This window comes from Anomaloglossus baeobatrachus, chromosome 5, assembly GCF_048569485.1.
Source record: "Anomaloglossus baeobatrachus isolate aAnoBae1 chromosome 5, aAnoBae1.hap1, whole genome shotgun sequence".
NCBI classification, from domain to species: domain Eukaryota; kingdom Metazoa; phylum Chordata; class Amphibia; order Anura; family Aromobatidae; genus Anomaloglossus; species Anomaloglossus baeobatrachus.
The window spans coordinates 522997399-523017744 of record NC_134357.1 but is presented as its reverse complement, the minus strand read 5'-3'; the positions used below and the strand labels follow the sequence as shown (position 1 = coordinate 523017744).

Genomic DNA, 20346 nt, shown 5'->3' with positions numbered 1-20346 from the left:
TTTAAGAGCGCAGCGCTTCGGCTACTGCCGAAGCGCTGCGTAAAAAGAAGTGACAAGTCACTTCTTTCCTGCGCTTTGCCGGCAGCTCCTGCTCTGTCTATGGCAGGAGCTGCAGGCAGAGCGCATGGAATCGGCGCTCACTATGGACATTTCTGCAGCGATCTAAAGCGCACATGTGCTCTTCAGATCGCTGCAGAAATTTCTGCAGGACTAGTACGCAACGTGCGCACATAGCCTTAGTGGTTTGTTCTGGAGGCTTCACTGTTATCACTATATTTACACATAGAGATAACAGGACATTTGAACCAGCAAAACAGCTTTTATAGAACAAAAGCAGAGATCCTTGATGAGCAGACCTGCTGTGAAAGGTGTGGACTATTGATTTATAATTGGATCTCTTCAGAAGGTGTGTTGGAAAGGAGGGGGAAGGAGGTAAGTACCTAAGGCTGCTTTCACACATCAGTTTTTTGCCATCAGGCACAATCCGGCAAAAACATGAAAAAACAGATCCGGCGTCTGTTGCTGCCGGATCCATTTTTCCCCCATAGACTTTCATTAGTGGATCCAGCAAAATTTACTTGTCTGGCGGCCGGATGAAACGTTGAAGTGAACATTTTTGTGTCCGGCAAAAAAATGGATCGCGCCGTATGTCATGTTTTATAATGGAAGCCTATGGACGCCGGATCCGGCGTAATGCGGCAAAAAACGGATCCGGACACCGGATCCATTTTTTTGAACTGAGCATGCTCAGTATCACACCGGATCTGTCAAAAAACTGAAGGAACTGATGGAAAAAACTGATGCAACTGATCCATTTTTTTTCGCCAGTTCCGTCGCATCAGTTTTTTCGCCGGATCGTTCCTGATGCCAAAAAACTGATGTGTGAAAGCAGCCTAACTGCTGTATGTAAATCAATGAGATTTCCACATTCAAATGTGGTGTCTTCAATGCTAAAGACAGATTTCTCAAACTCTTAATATGAAAAGGACTTCGAGTAAATTTTCTAAAGTCTAACAAGACATCATTTATCTGTAAAACATTTCCCACAAGCTGATCATGAAGAAAGCTTCTACCATTTGTGAATTCTCAGACGTGCAACTAAAACTGATTGCTAATTAAAAAATGTTCACATTCAAAATATGAAAATTGCTTATCCCCTGTGTGATTTAATTGATGTTTAATAAGATGTGATTTGTGGGTAAAACATTTTTCACATTCTGGACATGAAAATGGTTTCTCCCCTGTGTGAATTCTTTGATGCATAACAAGATTTGATTTCCGATTAAAATTCTTCCCACATTCTAAACATGAAAACGGTTTCTCACCTGTGTGACTTCTTTGATGTGTAACAAGATTTGATTTCCGATTAAAGCATTTCCCACAGTCTAAACATGAAAATGGCTTTTCCCCTGTGTGACTTCTCTGATGTGTAATAAGATTTGATTTCTCATAGAAACATTTCCCACATTCTGAACATGAAAATGGCATGTCTCCTGTGTGAATTCTTTGATGTCTAACAAGTCTCGATTTAATGCTATAACATTTCCCACATTCTGAACATGAAAATGGCTTCTCACCTGTGTGAATTCTCTGATGTCTAACAAGTCTTGATTTAATGCTATAACATTTCCCACATTCTAAGCATGAATATGGCCTCTCCCCTGTGTGACTTCTCTCATGTATAACTAAAACTGATTTCTGCTTAAAACATTTCCCACATTCTGAACATGAAAACAAATTGTCACCTGTTTGAGCTCCTTGATATTCACCATATTTTAGGTTATTTTTTTTTTTCTTATCAGTCTCTAATGAATCACAAAATAAGACCTGTTGAAAAGGATCATATAATAGATTTTGATTGTGGAGGCTTGGATGAATATCTGGGAGAGTGGCATGCTCTTCATAAATACATGGTGCGATTCCATGGTCATCTCCTTTAAAATCTGCATATATCTGATGTGATTCTGAACTCCAGGCACAGTCACCTGGTAAGAAAAAAACTGAATGCATTATTTTCAATAACAGTGCCGAGAAGTGAAGAGGTTTTCAGAGAATAAACATCTCATTCCCCTCAGATTTCATGAGAATAAACAAGATTGAATAAAATAAAACTTTTTTTCCTCTAGAGGATGTCCCCTTCTCATTGTTGAAGGCCTAACTGCCCATTCATCAGTCATATATTTTCCAAATGTGAAAAGATCACCCCAAAGCTTTTTTCCCAAACAAAATAACCCTAGGTTTGATAACTCATATTGGTTGTGTTATCTGTCAACAGGATTCAGTAGTGATATGCCAACAACAGGGAACATGTTGACTGCAGCCAATCTCTGGGTTCAGCAGCTCAAGTCATCTACGCTGGCAGAGCCTTTTAATCCAATCATTGACTGCAGCGGTCGCATGCACTGTACATGTAAAAATGATGTTGCAATCTGTAAACAATCACAAGGAGAGCTGGAACAGTTTGTCTTTAGTTTCATACATTTTGGACAACCTTCCTTTTCTAGAGGTTGAAGCTCCAGAAGCAGTTAATCTTTATGATCATTGGATGCTATTTGGTTTGAAGTATAGCAAAATTTTAAAAGTCTGTTAATACACAAAAGAAAGCAGTTGATGAGCGGTGATCCATAAGTCACTACTTTAAAGGGAAGGTGCCACGTTTTTTATTTTTGTATTAATTCTAGTGATTATGAAATCAAGTATTTTTAATACAAAAATAAATTCACTGTTTATTTAGTTTTTATTTATTTCTAGTGTTACTGAAGCACTGGGGGCTGCCATCATGGATTTGCTGTGAGTAACGACAGTTACTCACCTTCTTTATGGCAGGCCTCTGTGCATTCACTCTGATAGTCGGACTCCGACTCTATACTTAATACAGGACAGCTCCCTGCTGTGACCTGGACGCGCCCTGTCCCATGTCCCCAACTGCCATGTCCCCAACGTTCTAGCCTAGGGACAGTTCCGGAGAAGGAGATGGATGAATCGTCTGCCCAGCCGGGTGGTTGGGAAGTTAGGTCAAGGGCATCATTGCAACTTGGCTGGGGGAATACAAAGGAGCCAGTCCACACACCTGCGACTGAGGACAGCTCATCATTGAGTTTGGTAAGCCTGGCACACATGAGCCAATACATGCTGTTGTGCCTGCGCAGCGAACCTCAAGTTGGAAGGATTCTGACAAATGGTGATTACTGAGTGATGACACTGCTGGACCCACACTACAAAGACGACATAGCAGTGCTACTTTCGCCACTGAAGCGGGATCGAAAAATGTGCAACTGTAAGTCCAAGATGTGTAACGCTGTACTTATGGAATTCCCACCAGACATTGGAGGCTGGTTGGAACAAGGCGGTGTAGGAGGAGGAGGAGGAAGTGACCAACGCAGCGGTTGCAACGGTCACACCTTCGGAAGGGTGGGTCATCATGTCTGCAATTTGCAACAATTCATGTGCAGCCCTCCACACCATTAACCATTACTATCAGCTACAACGTGTATTTCCAGAAGTCAGCGTTTAGCAGACATGGTGGAAGAGTACATGTCCACATGTATCTCAGTGCTATCTGATGGCTATACACACTTTAATTTCAACATTGCAAAATTGAATACATAACCTGAGCTTGCACAATACATTTTGGAGGTGTTGGCCTCCCCTGCCGCAAGTTTACTGTCTGAATGTATGCTCAGTACAGCGGGGGGGGGGGGGGGGGGGTCATCACACACAGGCGCATCCACCTGGTATCCTCTATTTGTTATGCCCAGTGTTTTGGAGACTCCAAAAATACAGTAACCCTTACATATAATATCACATTGAAAACCCAATATATCAATGGTTTGCTGCCTCCTCCTTCTCCTCTCCAAAATTCTACTTGCCACCAGTTTGCAGCCGGGTCTTTGGCCTTAATTTTTGGTAAAAACTACCTCTCGCCATTTCCCACGAGAGTATGTGCCCTTAGTTGAAGACGTGTATAGGGTCACATGTCGGGGGTTCCTGCTGTTTTGTTACAATAGTGGCTCCTCAAATGCAACATGGCGCTTGCAGTAGTCAATGCCAAATCTGTGATCGAATAGTGCTCCTTCCCTTCAGAGCCCTGCTGTACTCCCAAATAGTAGTTTTCCACCACATATGGGGTATTGGCATACGTAGGAGAAATTACACACCAAATTGTGTGGTGTATTTTCTCCTATTTCCCATGTGAAAATGAACAATTTGGGGCTAAAGCAACATTTTTGTGGGAAAAATGTGATTTTGTTTTCATAGCTCAATGTTATAAAATTCTACAAAGCACCTATGGATTCAAGGTGCTTACCAAACCTCTACATAAATTACTTAAAGGTTGTATTTTCCAAAATGGCATCACTTGTGGGGGGATGGATTGCTTTGGCACATCAGGGGCTCTGCAAACTCAACATAGTGACCGCTATCTATTCCAGACAATTTTGCGTTCCAAAAGTCAAATCGCGCACCTTCCTTTCCGAGCCCTGCAGTGCGCCCAAACAGTGGTTTTCCACCACATATGGGATTTTGGTGTACTCAGTAGAAATTGCACAATACATTTTATGGTCCATTTTCTTCTGTTACCCTTGTGAAAATAAAAATTTGAGGCTAAAGCAACATTTTTGTGGGGAAAATGTGATTTTTAATTTTCATGGTTCAATGTTCTAAATGTCTGTGAAGCACCTGGGGGTTCAAGGTGCTCACCACAAATCTAGATAAATTCCTTGAGGGGTTTAGTTTCCAAATTTGGTTCACTCGTGGGGGGTTTCCATTGTTTAGGAACAGCAGGGGCTCTGCAATCGTGACATGGCATCCGATAACAAGTCATGTAATTTTGAGTTCCAAAAGTTGATTTGTGCTCCTTCCCTCCTGAGCAAAAAACAGCAGTCTTTGATCAGATATGGATTATCAGTGTACTAAGGAGAAATTCCAGAATATATTTTGGGTTTCATTTCCTCTTGTTACCCCTTGTGAAAATGTTCAATTTGGGCTAAAGCAACATTTTTGTAGGAAGAAGTTAACTTTTAATTTTTTCCTTCCACATTGCTTTAACCCTTATGAAGCACCAAAAGGGTTAATACACATATTGAATGTTTTTTTCAGCACTTTGAGGGGTGACGTTTTAAGAATAGTGTCACTTTTGAGTATTTTTTGCCATCTAGACAAATGGTGCTGATGTAAAGTAGACATGTGGTAAGTGTTATTCATTAATTGTTTTGTGTGACATAGCTCTCTGGTTTAACCCCTTCAGCCCCCAGCCTGTTTTCACCTTAAAGACCCGGCCATTTTTTGCAATTTTGACCAGTGTCACTTTGACAGGTTATAACTCTGGAACACTTCAACGGATCCTGGCGATTCTGAGATTGTTTTTTTGTGACATATTGTACTTCATGTCAGTGGTAAATTTAGGCCGATATTTTTTGCGTTTATTTGTGAAAATTTCGGAAATTTGGCGAAAATTTTGCAAATTTTGCAATTTTCAAAATTTGAAATTTTATGCCCATAAATCTAAAAGATATGTCACACAAAATAGTTACTAAATAACATTTCCCACTTGTCTACTTTACACCAGCGCAATTTTTGAAAAAAAAAAAATTTCCGTTAGGAAGTTAGAAGGGTTCAAAGTTCATCAGCAATTTCTCATTTTTCCAACAAAATTTACAAAAAAAAATTTTTTAGGTACCACATCACATTTGGAGTGATTTGAGAAACCTAGGAGACAGAAAATACCCAAAAGTGACCCTATTCTAAAATCTGCACCCCTCACTCTGCTCAAAACCACATCCAAGAAGTTTATTAACCCTTTAGGAGCTTCACAGCAACCAAAGCAATGTAGACGAAAAAATGAAAATGTTACTTTTTTAACACAAAAATGTTACTTTAGCCATAAAAATTAGTATTTTCACAAGAGTATCAGGAAAAATGCATCATAAAATGTATTGTGCATTTTCTCCTGAGTACGCAGATACCCCATATGTGGTGGTAATCAAATGTTTGGGCACACAGCAGGACTCGGAAGGCAAGGAGCGCCATTTGAATTTTTGAGTGCAAAATTAGCTGCACTCATTAACGGACGCCATGTCGGGTTTGAAGACTCCCTGAGGTGCCTAAACAATGGAGCTCCCCCATAAGTGACCCCATTTTGGAAACTAGAGCCCTCAAATATTTTTTCTAGATGTTTGATGTGCACTTTGAACCCCAGGGGGCTTCACAGAAGTATATAACGTTGAGCCGTGAAAAGAAAAAAAATTTTTTTTAACCACAAAACTGTTGCTTCAACCAGGTAGCTTTTTTATCACAAGGGTATCAGGAAAAAATGCACCATAAAATGTATTGTGCATTTTCTCCTGAGTACGCAGATACCCCATATGTGGTGGAAATCAAATGTTTGGGCACACGGCAGGACTCGGAAGGCAAGGAGCGCCATTTCACAGCAAAATTTGTTGGAATTATTAGCGGACGCCATGTTGCGTTTGGAGACCCCCCTGAAGTGCCTAAACAATGGAGCTCCCCCACAATTGACCCCATTTTGGAAACTAGACCCCTCATGGAATTTATCTAGCTGTTTAGTGAGCACTTTGAACCCCTGGAGGCTTCACAAACGTTTGTAATGTTCAGCCGTGAAAATATTTTATTCTTTTTTTTACCACAAAATTGTTTTTTCAAACAGGTAGCTTTTTTTTCCACAAGGGTATCAGGAAAAAATGCACCATAAAATGTATTGTGCAATTTATCCTGAGTACACAGGTACCTCATATGTGGTGGAAATCAATTGTTTGGGCGTACGGCGGGGCTCAGAAGAGAAGGAGCGCCATTTCACAATAAAATTGATTGGAATTATTAGCAGACGCCATGTTTCATTTGGAGACCCCCTGAGGTGCCTAAACAATGGAGCTCCCCCATATGTGATCCCATTTTGGAAACTAGACCCCCCCCCATACAAAAAAATTAGTTTGGGAAATAAAAAATACAGACATCAGTAAAAAAAAAAAAAATGCGCCTGCCACTAAGACCAGTGCCAAACGTGAGAGCAATGCACGAGTCTCGCATCGCATCATCCACTGCAGTCTGGAAGCGAGCAACTGCGCTGGATAATGCGATGCGAGAGGGCGGGGCGGCAGATGAGAAAGGGCGCAGCGGATGGAAGATGGGAAAGGGCGCAGCGGATGGAGGAGCGGCAGAGGATGGGAAAGGGCGCAGCGGATGGATGATGGGAAATGGCGCAGCGGATGGAGGAGCGGCAGAGGATGAGGGGGGAGGGAGGTGAGATGGGGATACCTACCTTACAGGATGGATCTAGGCAGCAGGATCACAGCAGACAGAAGAGGCAGCAGATGAAGGAGGCAACAGATTGAGGAGGGTGAGAGGGGGCAGTAGATGAAGAGGATGGGAGAGAGCAGGCAGCAGATCAGGGAGGGGGGCAGACTCTGATGGGAGAGAGATGGCACATGGAGGAGGGGTGGCCCCAGGGGAAGGGTGGCCCCCAGAACATGGAGGGGGGAGGGTGGCTTGCAGCACATGTGGGGGGAGGGTGGCTTGCAGCAGTACATGTGGGGGGAGGGTGGCTTGCAGCAGTACATGTGGGGGGAGGGTGGCTTGCAGCACATGTGCTGCAAGCCACCCTCCCCCCACATGTGCTGCAAGCCACCCGCCCCCCACATGTGCTGCAAGCCATCCGCCCCCCACATGTGCTGCAAGCCACCCTCCCCCCACATGTGCTGCAAACCACCCTCCCCCCACATGTGCTGCAAACCACCCTCCCCCCCACATGTGCTGCAAGCCACCCGCCCCCCACATGTGCTGCAAGCCACCCGCCCCCCACATGTGCTGCAAGCCACCCGCCCCCCACATGTGCTGCAAGCCACCCTCCCCCCACATGTGCTGCAAGCCACCCGCCCCCCACATGTCCTGCAAGCCACCCTCCCCCCACATGTGCTGCAAGCCACCCTCCCCCTTGCAGCACATGGAGGGATAGGAGGTGTAGTGGCGATGGAGAAGGGGCAGCCGATGAAGGAGGCGGCGGCCGCCGATCGGGAACAGTGGGGGCCGATTTGGGGGCAGCAGCGGCTGAAAAAGGTGGGTGCGACGGCGGCGGGGACAGTGGCGAGCGTGGCGGCGGGGACAGTGGCGAGCGTGGCGGCGGGGACAGCGGTGGATCGGGAGCGGCGGCGGGGACAGTGGCGAGCGTGGCGGCGGGGACAGCGGTGGATCGGGAGCGGCGGCGGGGACAGTGGCGAGCGTGGCGGCGGGGACAGCGGTGGATCCGGAGCAGCGGCGGGGACAGTGGCGAGCGTGGCGGCGGGGACAGCGGTGGATCGGGAGCAGCGGCGGGGACAGTGGCGAGCGTGGCGGCGGGGACAGCGGTGGATCGGCAGCAGCGGCGGGGCTGGCGGTGGCGATCGGAGCCGCGGCGGGGCTGGCGGGGGTATAGGAGACAGCGGCGGTGGCGGGCAGAGCGATCGGGGACAGGGGCGGGCGGCAACTTACCGATGGGCACCCGCAGAGACCGCTCTCCTCGGCTTCCAGGGACGGTCACAGGCCGCAGATCCACATTGATTGGAGAGAGCGGTCACAAGACCGGTCTCTCCAATCAGAGCTGGGGGCGGGTGAAGCACTGATCACCCAGCTCCAGCCAATGGCCGGTGCTACAGCAGCACTGATCAGGGCTGGATTTAAATGTTCCAGCCATTTTCAATGGCTGGAACATTACAGTGACTGTAATTGGCTGAACGGCGTTTGTCAGCCAATCACAGCCTCTGTAGGTTCGGGGAGGAGGCACCACCCCTCCTGAGGTCAGGCAGAGGTCCCCTCCTTCCCGAATCTACCGTTTAATCAAAGAAATTGGACTCTCCGGGGCTCCGGGACCGCGATTTCGCCATGACGTACTGGGTACGTCATGGGTCGTTTAGCACCATGTCACCGTGACGTACCCAGTACGTCAAAGGTCGTTAAGGGGTTAAAGGCATAAAAATTAAAAGTTTGAAAATTGCAACATTTTACACATTTTTAACCAAATTTCCAATATTTTCATAAATAAATGCAAAAAATATTGTCCTAAATTTACCACTAACATAAAGTGCAATGTGTCTCAAAAAAACATTCTCAGAATCACTGGGATTCGTTGAAGCCTTCCAGAGTTATTACCCCATAAAGTGACACTGGACAGAATTTAAAAAAATTGGCTTGGTCATGAAGGTGAAAACAGGTTTCCGGACAAAGTGTTTAAGTGCAGTTTTGAGTACAGACTATAATGTTTTAACTTTTCAATGGCTATAGTTGCATGATGGCTTATTTATGTTCTGGATCAGGTTTCTTTTTTTTTTTTTTGGGATAGTGTCTCTGTCAGATTTTTCTGCTTGAAACATCCACATAAAAAGCTCTCTGTGCAATATATCCTAAAATACAATATACAATACAATTGTACCAGCCAGTGAATAAGTAGAATCTGTGACATCTCTCCAACTATTGATTACTACTCACCTGTGCGGTTATCTGTAGGAATCTCCTCTTTACACCACTCATCACCCCTCACATATGTCTCTGTTGTATTAATATGGGTCAGATCTTCACCCTGAAACAAATATTGTAAAAGTCACAGACAGATGGAGAAGTCACATCTATGATCAGCTCTAATCCTGCCATCTCCACTGTTCTCATTACACAAGTATAACACATATAATACTGGAGGATAAAACAAGACTGAGCACAAGACCTTCACAGCCATCTACACAACATAGGGAGATTTCATGGCACCTTCCCTCCATCTACCTGATGATCCTGAGGAACAATGAGATCTTCTTGTTTACAGTCGTGTGGGAGAAGAGGACGGGGACATCTCTCTGGTGTTGTCTTCTTACTGGATGGAACTGGAGGAGACACAAACAGGGACTGAATTTATTATTTACATACAGATAATTAGAGGCCGTGTGTATTTAGTCCTGTCTATTACCTGGTGATGTGAGGGGCTGGGGATTCTCCATCATGATGTCCTCGTACTGATCTTTGTGCCCTTCTAAATACTCCCACTCCTCCATGGAGAAATAGACGGTGACATCCTGACACCTTATAGGAACCTGACACATACAATGATACCGTCATCCCCCGATCCCTTCATAGCGTTACTCTATAATGTCCCAGCATTCCCAGCAGTGTCACCTCTCCAGTCAGCAGCTCAATCATCTTGTAGGTGAGTTCTAGGATCTTCTGGTCATTGATGTCCTCATGTATCGGGGGGTGAGGTGGAGGCCCTGTGATTGGGCTCAGGGGTCTTCCCCATCCCTCAGACACAGGGTCCTGACAGCGCTCACTAGAGGTCTTCTTCACTACTGTGTAATCCTGGATATGGAGAGACACATTAATAAATCTCACTACAGACATTTCCAGAGTCCTCACCTCTCCAGTTCTGTCCATCTGTTATTCCCATAGATAAGAATGATGTAATGTGACGTCATCAGAATCTCTCACCTCTCCAGTAATCCGGAAGAGGATCTCTAGGGTGAGGTGTAATATCCCCTCCACCATCTCGTCTCTGTCTCTATCCATCCTTGATGGGTCAATCAGGGGGAATTCTCTTATATAGAAGATCTCCACTGAGAGGATCCGGTATTGTAGGGACCTGAATGGGGAGAAGATGACAATGTAACATGATAAAGATCCCATATAATAATAGAATTACTGGAAATAATAAAGGAAGGTGATATAAAGAGTAGATATTGTATACTTTTTTTATGGACTTGAATATTTAATATGTTATCAATACAGCTCCTTCATAAGTAACTTGGTTCAGTTTCACTGATAATTGGTAAGATTTGAATAAAGGAATGCACCTTTAAGGGAACCTGTCACCAGTTTTTTCGTGTATGAGCTAATACCACCACCTTACTCAGCGCCTGTGCTGCATTCTAAAAGGTTGTATATTAAGTCCTGACCCCCATACCCCCTCTGAATATATTCAAAACACTTGAATAGCTCTCCTTTGCTGTATGCAAATCCGAGTGGTCCGATGGGCATCACTGCAATGGCTTCTGTCCTTTCTCTACGCTGCTAATTGCCATCCTCCCAATATGATTGATGTGGATGACTTGTCTTGCATCATCTGAAGTGATGAATCGAGTGCCCACCCCTATGAAGAGCAAGTCACAGGATCAGACGAGTTGACGGCTAAACCAGGGCGGATGTTTATTTATAGGCAATTACAAATGCAAGCTGCCGGGCAGCTGGAGTAAAAGGAGTAAAGCGGTAAAACAACTCAGACTACAAATTATGCTCTCTAGCTGCAGCGACTGCCCAGGTCACCTCAACTACAACAACTTACAACAACAGGCTTAGCAGCAGTATAGCGTTGTAGAATGCTAAACAATCCTGCTCTGTCCTCTATCCAATTGGTCTCCCCTTCAGGGACCGTGGGGATACTGCACTCAGACTACCGAGGACTAATATGGTTCCCCAACTGATATGCCCAGGCGTACACTCATGGCACTGTCCGCAAGACTGGTCTGCTTTGAGGCTTCTAGGTACAGTGGTGCGCACTTCAAGCCGAGAGGGCGGTGAAGAACATTTTCTTCCCATGATTCACCGGACAGTTGGGCTCATCCAGGCGGCGTCTTCTAGCAGGCCGGATACTGACTGTCTCATGCGTGCTTCCCTCTGCACCGCCTGAAATTCACTCTCAGGTCCTTCTTCTTCCCGCACTATTCCCACAGGGCAGACCAAAACAACACAAAACAGCATAGGGAGACGCAGGCCATTTCATTCTCCTCTATTAAAGCCACAGTAAAGCAACATCCTTAGTAGGGGCTCCACTACCCTACACATCCACATAGCCCAATGAAATCTCGCGCAGGGACATCGCCGGTTCGTGAATGCGCATTTTGCTTTTCCTACTGCGAGCACAGCCTGAAACCTAATTGCACATGCGTTGGCAAATGCATATCCAGCTCCTGCTTACTGGAACTATTTGGCCAATATAATTTTGTTCTCTGCTGCCAGAGATCACAGAAAAGAGTTGAACTCCTCTTCTGAGATTTCCAGAAGCAGGGAGGATGGCAATTAGCAGCGGAGAGGAGGGACTGGAGCCACTTCAATGATGCCCATCGGACCATACCGGTCAAATTTGCATACAGCGTGGGAGTTATTTAAGAGGTTTTTTTGGGTGACTTTCAGGGGTGTCAGGCCATAATATACAACCTTTAGAAAGGTGCACAGACGCTGAGTAAGGGGGTGGTATTGACTCATACATGAAAAAACTGGTGACAGGTTCCCTTTAAAGGGAGCCAATCATCAGGAGTTTCGTATATAACCTAAAGCCAGTGCTATTCTGGCACTATCAGGCTGATTCTCTACATACCTTTAGTGGTCAGCTCGGATGTATAGGTTTTGAAATCCAAGAAAGTAAAGTTTATAAAATCGGCAGCTTCTTGAGAGACAGCAGCTGAGGATCAGATAATATATTCATAGTTATCCCCTTCCCCTGTTAGAATTAGCATAAGTATTATACAATTGACTAACTTTTTCCCTTGCAGGACCTGTGTGAGGTCATACCCATGTGACCAGAAGGGGCAGGGCCTCTGCCAACAGAAAAATGTTGCTTCCTGGTATCAGCTATGATGACTGAGGCCCTGCCCCTTCTGGTCACATGGGTATGACCTCACACAGGTCCTGGAAGTGAAAAGTGAATCATTTGTATAATACTTATGCTAATTCTAACAGAGGGACGGGATAACTATGAATACCCCCCAGATATTATCTGATCCTCAGCTGCTGTCACTCAAAAAGCTGCCGATTTTATAAACTTTACTTTCTTGGATTTCAAAACCTATACATCCAAGCTGACCACTACAGCTATGTATAGACTCAGCCTGATAGTGCCAGTATAGCACTGACTTTAGGTTATATACGAAAATCCTGATGATTGGTTCCCTTTAAATATCATAACTGTAGGAAACCAATCTGGTGGAGGCGCTGAAAAAGAGGGTTCATTTTGCATATTATATAAGCCGTTCTGTAACGGTACACACACCAATACAGTTAGGTAAGGCGGCAGCTCCGGATGGGCCCCTCCGAGCGAAGAGCTTAGGGTGACTGTCCACTCTGCTCCTCGGTGGCTGCGATTCAGAGACCGGAATCCAGAAAGGAGGGGTTAAATTCAATTCTGGCTGCAATGAAGTGAAACATGGGAAGGTCCCCTGTGCTAACTAATCTCAGAAAGAAACCACAAGATTCAATACATTGCTGTTATTTTCCATCCCCTTGAAAATAAGAGTAAATATTAATCAATAAGTTATGTATGATCCCCAAACAGCACCAAAAACAAATATACATGTTATGGTTTTCAAAACATCACAACATGAAGGGGTTAACTTAATGCGCCCAGTAACGGGAAATCTCCACATACCTCCACCTGCAGAGGAGATGCTAGAATGTACGGGCTCCTTCCAGGTATGATGTCATTTGTCACATGATAGGGGCGTGTTCAACATGCAGCCTGATGGAATAAACATTCTAGATATATGGCTGCTCTGTGCTTACAGGACCTGTGATGATGTCACATGGAGGGGAGGAGTCAGGGGTCACATGGTCAGCTCCTCAGTGTATGCAGGACTCTGCTGTGCTGGGTGTCATCATGTCATGGAGCTGGATGAGGGGAAGGTTATGTGTGGGGTCAGGAGGGATATACATGGTGGATGTAGCAGAGCAGTGTGTGTACGAGGTGTACGGAGCAGAGCCGAGTGTGTATGGCGTGTACGGAGCGGAGCCGTGTGTGTGTACGAGGTGTACGGAGCGGGGCCGTGTGTGTACGAGGTGTACGGAGCGGAGCCGTGTGTGTACGAGGTGTACGGAGCGGGGCCGTGTGTGTACGAGGTGTACGGAGCGGAGCCGTGTGTGTGTACGAGGTGTACGGAGCGGAGCAGTGTGTGTACGAGGTGTACGGAGCGGAGCCGTGTGTACGAGGTGTACGGAGCGGGGCCGTGTGTGTACGAGGTGTACGGAGCGGGGCCGTGTGTGTACGAGGTGTACGGAGCGGGGCCGTGTGTGTACGAGGTGTACGGAGCAGAGCCGTGTGTACGAGGTGTAGGGAGCAGAGCCATGTGTGTACGAGGTGTACGGAGCGGAGCCGTGTGTGTACGAGGTGTACGGAGCGGAGCCATGTGTGTAAGGAGCGGAGCCGTGTGTGTACGACGTGTACGTAGCGGAGCCGTGTGTGCACGACGTGTACGTAGCGGAGCCGTGTGTGCACGACGTTTACCGAGCGGAGACGTGTGTGCACGACGTGTACGGAGCAGAGCCGTGTGTGCACGATGTGTACGGAGCGGAGCCGTGTGTGTATGACGTGTACAGGGAGGAGCCGTGTTTGTACGAGATGTGCAGAGCGGAGCCGTGTGTGTACGAGATGTGCAGAGCGGAGCCGTGTTTGTACGAGGTGTACAGGGAGGAGCCGTGTGTGTACGACGTCTGCGGACAAGGTGTGCGGAGCGGAACCATGTATGTACGAGGTGAGCAGAGCCGTGTGTGTACGAGGTGAGCGGAGCCGTGTGTGTACGACGTGTACGGGGAGGATCCGTGTGTGTACGACATGTTCGGAGAGAAGCCATGTGTGTATGACGTGTACAGAGCGGAGCCGTGTGTGTACGAGGTGTACGGAGCGGAGCCGTGTGTGTACGAGGTGTACGGAGCGGAGCAGTGTGTGTACGAGGTGTACGGAGCGGGGCCGTGTGTGTACGAGGTGTACGGAGCGGGGCCGTGTGTGTACGAGGTGTACGGAGCAGAGCCGTGTGTACGAGGTGTAGGGAGCAGAGCCATGTGTGTACGAGGTGTACGGAGCGGAGCCGTGTGTGTACGAGGTGTACGGAGCGGAGCCATGTGTGTAAGGAGCGGAGCCGTGTGTGTACGACGTGTACGTAGCGGAGCCGTGTGTGCACGACGTGTACGGAGCGGAGCCGTGTGTGCACGACGTTTACCGAGCGGAGACGTGTGTGCACGACGTGTACGGAGCAGAGCCGTGTGTGCACGATGTGTACGGAGCGGAGCCGTGTGTGTATGACGTGTACAGGGAGGAGCCGTGTTTGTACGAGATGTGCAGAGCGGAGCCGTGTGTGTACGAGATGTGCAGAGCGGAGCCGTGTTTGTACGAGGTGTACAGGGAGGAGCCGTGTGTGTACGACGTCTGCGGACGAGGTGTGCGGAGCGGAACCATGTATGTACGAGGTGAGCAGAGCCGTGTGTGTACGAGGTGAGCGGAGCCGTGTGTGTACGACGTGTACGGGGAGGATCCGTGTGTGTACGACATGTTCGGAGAGAAGCCATGTGTGTATGACGTGTACAGAGCGGAGCCGTGTGTGTACGACGTGTACTGAGCGGAGCCGTGTGTGTACGGAGCGGAGCCGTGTGTGTACAACGTGTACAGGGAGGAGCCTTGTGTGTACGAAGTGTGCGGAGCGGAGCCCTGTGTGTACGAGGTGAGTGGAGCCCTGTGTGTACGAGCTGTACGGGGAGGATCTGTGTGTGTACGACATGTGCGGAGAGAAGCCATGTGTGTATGACATGTACCCTTACGCGTTTCAGACCACATGGGGTCCTTAGTCATAGGTCATAGGTGAAGTTCTGACGCAGGTGCTGTAATGCTATGAAGTGTAAGCAATAGTAAAGGCTGCGTGCATGCGCTGTATGGACAAAGAGAGACAGAATAGTCTAAAGGCCGCTTTACACGCTGCGATCTCACTAGCGAGATCGCTAGCGTGCGTACCCGCCCCCATCGTTTGTGCGTCACGGGCAAATCACGGGCAGTTTCTCAAGCTTTTCAGGAGTTAAGAAACAAGAGGTCCCCGTCAGGATGGCTCTCACCCACCTCTCCCACTACTTGCTTCTGCTGCTCAGTCTCTTTCACTCAGCATCAGCCATCTTGAGAATTCAATGCTTCTTTTCACTTACTGCAACTTTGCTGTTCTGAGTACTGGCTGGTCCCTGATAACAGTAATAAAAGCTCCTTCATGTGCAGAGAGGTGAGGGGATGTAGTAGGTGCTGCAGTTTTGTGCTGGAGCTGTCTCCCAGGCCGAGGAAAGCCGGGGGGTGGGGGGGGGGGGGGGGGGGGTCTCAGGAGCTTTAGAATCCACAGCCCTCCAGCAACATCACTAGGCCACGCCTCCTGGTGATAGGATTTTAAACCGAATTGTGATCATTGGTTTGTAATGGGAGTATACTCAGTAGACTGTTAACCGACTGACAGCTGTAGTGACTGCACAGGACAGGAGTGAGATCCTGGCACATCTGTCATGGTATTGTGAAGACACAGCCCTGTTCAATGTCTGTCAGGGGTTAATGTTCTTAATTTGGCAAAACACAGGTCCCTTTTGTGTGGCAACTCGTGTTTGTTAAGGCATTGTTTTCTGCCGGACTCATCGGCGCATTTCAGTATCTGAGGTTGTGTATTGCTAATTTAACCCCTTCACCCCCGGCCACTAAAACACCCTAATGACCGGGCCATTTTTTGCAATTCTGACCAGTGTCACTTTGACAGGTTATAACTCTGGAGCGCTTCAACGGATCCTGGCGATTCTGAGATTGTTTTTTCGTGACATATTGTACTTCATGTCAGTTGTAAATTTAGGCCGATACTTTTTGCGTTTATTTGTGAAAATTTAGGAAATTGTGCGAAAATTTGGAAAATTTCGCAATTTTCAAACTTTGAAAATTTATGCCCATAAATCTGAGAGATATGTCACACAAAATAGTTACTAAATAACATTTCCCACTTGTCAACTTTACATCAGCGCAATTTTCGAAAGAAATTTTTTTTTCGTTAGGAAGTTAGAAGGGGTCAAAGTTCATCAGCAATTTCTAATTTTTCCAACAAAATTTACAAAATATTTTTTTTAGGGACCACATCACATTTGAAGTGACTTTGAGAGGCCGAGGTGACAGAAAATACCCAAAAGTGACCCCATTCTAAAAACTGCACCCCTCACACTGATCAAAACCACATCCATGAAGTTTATTAACCCTTTAGGTGCTTCACAGGAACCAAAGCAATGTGGAAGGAAAAAAATGAAAATTTTACTTTTTAACACAAAAATGTTACTTTAGCCATACAATTTTCATTGTTACAAGGGAGAAAAGAGAAAGTGCACCCTACAATTTATTGTGCATTTTCTCCTGAGTACGCTGATACCCCATATGGGGTAAAAATCAATTGTTTGGGTGCACGGCAGAGGTCGAAAGGCAAGGAGCGCCATTTGAATTTTTGAACACAAAATTAGCTGCACTCATTAGCGGACACCATGTCGGGTTTGAAGACCCCCTGAGGTGCCTAAACAATGGAGCTCCCCCACAAGTGACCCCATTTTGGAAACTAGAGCCCTCAAATAATTTTTCTAGATGTTTGATGAGCACTTTGAACACCTGGGGGCTTCACAGAAGTTTATAACGTTGAGCCGTGAAAAGAAAAAAAAATTTTTTTTTACCACAAAACTGTTGCTTCAACTAGGTAGCTTTTTTTTTCACAAGGGTATCGGGAAAAAATGCAACATAAAATGTATTGTCCATTTTCTCCTGAGTACGCAGATACCTCATATGTGGTGGAAATCAAATGTTTGGGCACACGGCAGATCTCGAAAGGGAAGGAGCGCCATTTGAATGCAAAATTAGCTGCACTCATCAGCGGACGCCATGTCAGGTTTGAAGACCCCCTGAGGTGCCTAAACAATGGAGCTCCCCCACAAGTGACCCCATTTTGGAAACTAGAGCCGTCAAATAATTTTTCTAGATGTTTGGTGAGCATTTTGAACACCTGGGGGCTTCACAGAAGTTTATAACGTTGAGCCGTGAAAAGAAAAAAAAAATTTTTTTACCACAAAACTGTTGCTTCAACTAGGTAGCTTTTTTTTTTCACAAGGGTATCGGGAAAAAATGCAACATAAAATGTATTGTCCATTTTCTCCTGAGTACGCAGATACCTCATATGTGGTGGAAATCAAATGTTTGGGCACACAGCAGATCTCGAAAGGGAAGGAGCGCCATTTGAATGCAAAATTAGCTGCACTCATTAGCGGACGCCATGTCAGGTTTGAAGACCCCCTGAGGTGCCTAAACAATGGAGCTCCCCCACAAGTGACCCCATTTTGGAAACTAGAGCCCTCAAATAATTTTTCTAGATGTTTAGTGAGCACTTTGAACACCTGGGGGCTTCACAGAAGTTTATAACGTTGAGCCGTGAAAAGAAAAAAAAATATTTTTACCACAAAACTGTTGCTTCAACTAGGTAGCTTTTTTTTACAAGGGTATCAGGAAAAAATGCACCATAAAACGTATTGTCCATTTTCTCCTGAGTACGCAGATACCTCACATGTGGTGGAAAGTAATTGTTGGGCGCATGGCGTGGCTCAGAAGAGAAGGGCACCATTTGACAGCAAAATTGATTGGAATCATTAGCGGACGCCATGTCACGTTTTTAGACCCCCCCCCCATGGTGCCTAAACAGTGGAGCTCCCCCACAAATTACCCCATTTTGGAACTAGACCCCTCAAGGAATTTATCTAGATGTTTAGTGAGCCCCTTGTACCCCCAGGGGCTCCACTGAAAGTTGATAACGTTGAACCGTGAAAATTATTTATTTTTTTTAAAAAAAAATTTTAAAATTTTTGCAGCAACAAGGTAGCTTTTTTTTTTTCTTTTTACAACGGTATCAGGAAAAAATGCACCATAAAACGTATTGTGCAATTTTTCCCGAGTACGCAGATACCTCATATGTGGTGGAAATCAATTGTTTGGGCGCATGGCGGGGCTCAGAAGACAAGGAACGCCATTTGACTTTTCAAACGCACAGATGCAATGCACTGATCGGCCGCTGCAGGAGGCACGGTCGGATGAGATACAAAAAGCACTGGGGATACGGAAAAAAAAAAAAGTCACGCCAAAAATTGAGCAGGGATGTTGATCCGCGCTCAGCGGGACGCACGGACAGATGCGATACTTTTTTTTCCCGTATCCCCGATGCTTTTTGTATTGCATCAGTCCGTGCATCCCGCCGAGCGCTGATCAGGGATGCACATAACGGATCGGCATCCCTGCTTAATTTTTGGCGTGACTTTTTTTTCCGTATCCCCGATGCTTTTTGTCACGCCAAAAATTGAGCAAGGATGCCGATCCGTTATGTGCATCCCTGATCAGCGCTCAGCGGGACGCACGGACTGATGCGATACAAAAAGCGCCGGGAATACGGGGAAAAAAAGTCCCGCCGAAAACTGACCACGGATGCAGATACGTTATCTGCATCCCTGATCAGCGCTCGGCGGGACGCACGGACGCATGAGGTGTAAAAATGGACAGGGGATAGAGGAAAAGAAAGAAAAAAAAAATTTATACTCACAGTACCCAGAGGATTAGCAGGAGGAACAGCTTTACAGCAGCAGCCAGCAGGCAGGAAGTTGGACAGCTCAGCAAAAGACCCAGGAAGAAGGACCCAGCGATGGAGGCAGATGTGATCGGCCAGTGAAGACAGGTAAGAGGACGTTGGGGGGACAGCAGAGGGGGATGGGGACAGCAGAGGGGGACAGGGACAGCAGAGGGGGACAGGGACAGCAGAGAGGGACAGCAGAGGGGTACGGGGACAGCAGAGGGGGACGGGGACAGCAGAGGGGGACGGGGAGAGCAGAGGGGGAGAGCAGAGGAGGGAGATACCGGAGGAGCTGCAGAATAGAGATCACGGGGGAGGCCGGCAGATTGGGATGTCGGGGGGCAGATAGGGATGTCTGGGGGCAGATCGGGATGTCTGGGGGCAGATCGGGATGTCTGGGGGCAGATCGGGATGTCGGAGGGCAGATCGGGATGTCGGGGGGGCAGATCGGGATGTCGGGGGGCAGATCGCAGGGGGGCACGGGCAGGGGCCATTACGGGAGCGCGCAGGGGCTGCAAGGAGAGCAGAGGAGGAGGGAGATACCGGAGGGGTTGCAGAATAGAGATCACGGGGGAGGCCGGCAGATTGGGATGGCGGGGGGCAGATCGGGATGTCGGGGGGGCAGATCGGGATGTCGGGGGGGGGCAGATCGCAGGGGGGCACGGGCAGGGGCCATTACGGGAGCGCGCAGGAGCAATCACAAGAGCGCGCAGGGGCTGCAAGGTGAGCACAATACTCACCGCTCCTGCTCCTGCTCCGTGACAGCAGCGGCAGCAGCAGCGGTGGCGTGGTACCACTAGTACCAGCCAGTGCTGCACGCTGCAGACATGTTGGGGGAGGGTCCCCAGACTAGCACAGGCCTGGGGAGGGCGGCCACCAGCAAATCAAACCGCCCCACTGCACACTGATTGGAGCGATTGCGCGTCATAGCACGATCGCTCCAATCAGTGCTGCAGGGGCTGGG

The 20346-nt window shown here is 47.2% G+C and overlaps 1 protein-coding gene across 1 annotated transcript in view; it reads right to left on the bottom strand.

Annotated features, from left to right (window-relative positions):
• Positions 1–20346, bottom strand: part of LOC142312883 (uncharacterized) — a 139841-nt gene that overhangs the window by 70408 nt on the left and 49087 nt on the right. Inside the window, exons 7-12 of the mRNA XM_075351867.1 lie at positions 10459–10605; positions 10150–10329; positions 9944–10067; positions 9763–9860; positions 9475–9565; positions 1224–1985 (exon numbers count right to left, since the gene is read on the bottom strand). Coding sequence (XP_075207982.1) covers positions 1224–1985; positions 9475–9565; positions 9763–9860; positions 9944–10067; positions 10150–10329; positions 10459–10605 — 1402 coding nt within the window. The remainder of the gene's footprint in view (positions 1–1223; positions 1986–9474; positions 9566–9762; positions 9861–9943; positions 10068–10149; positions 10330–10458; positions 10606–20346) is intronic.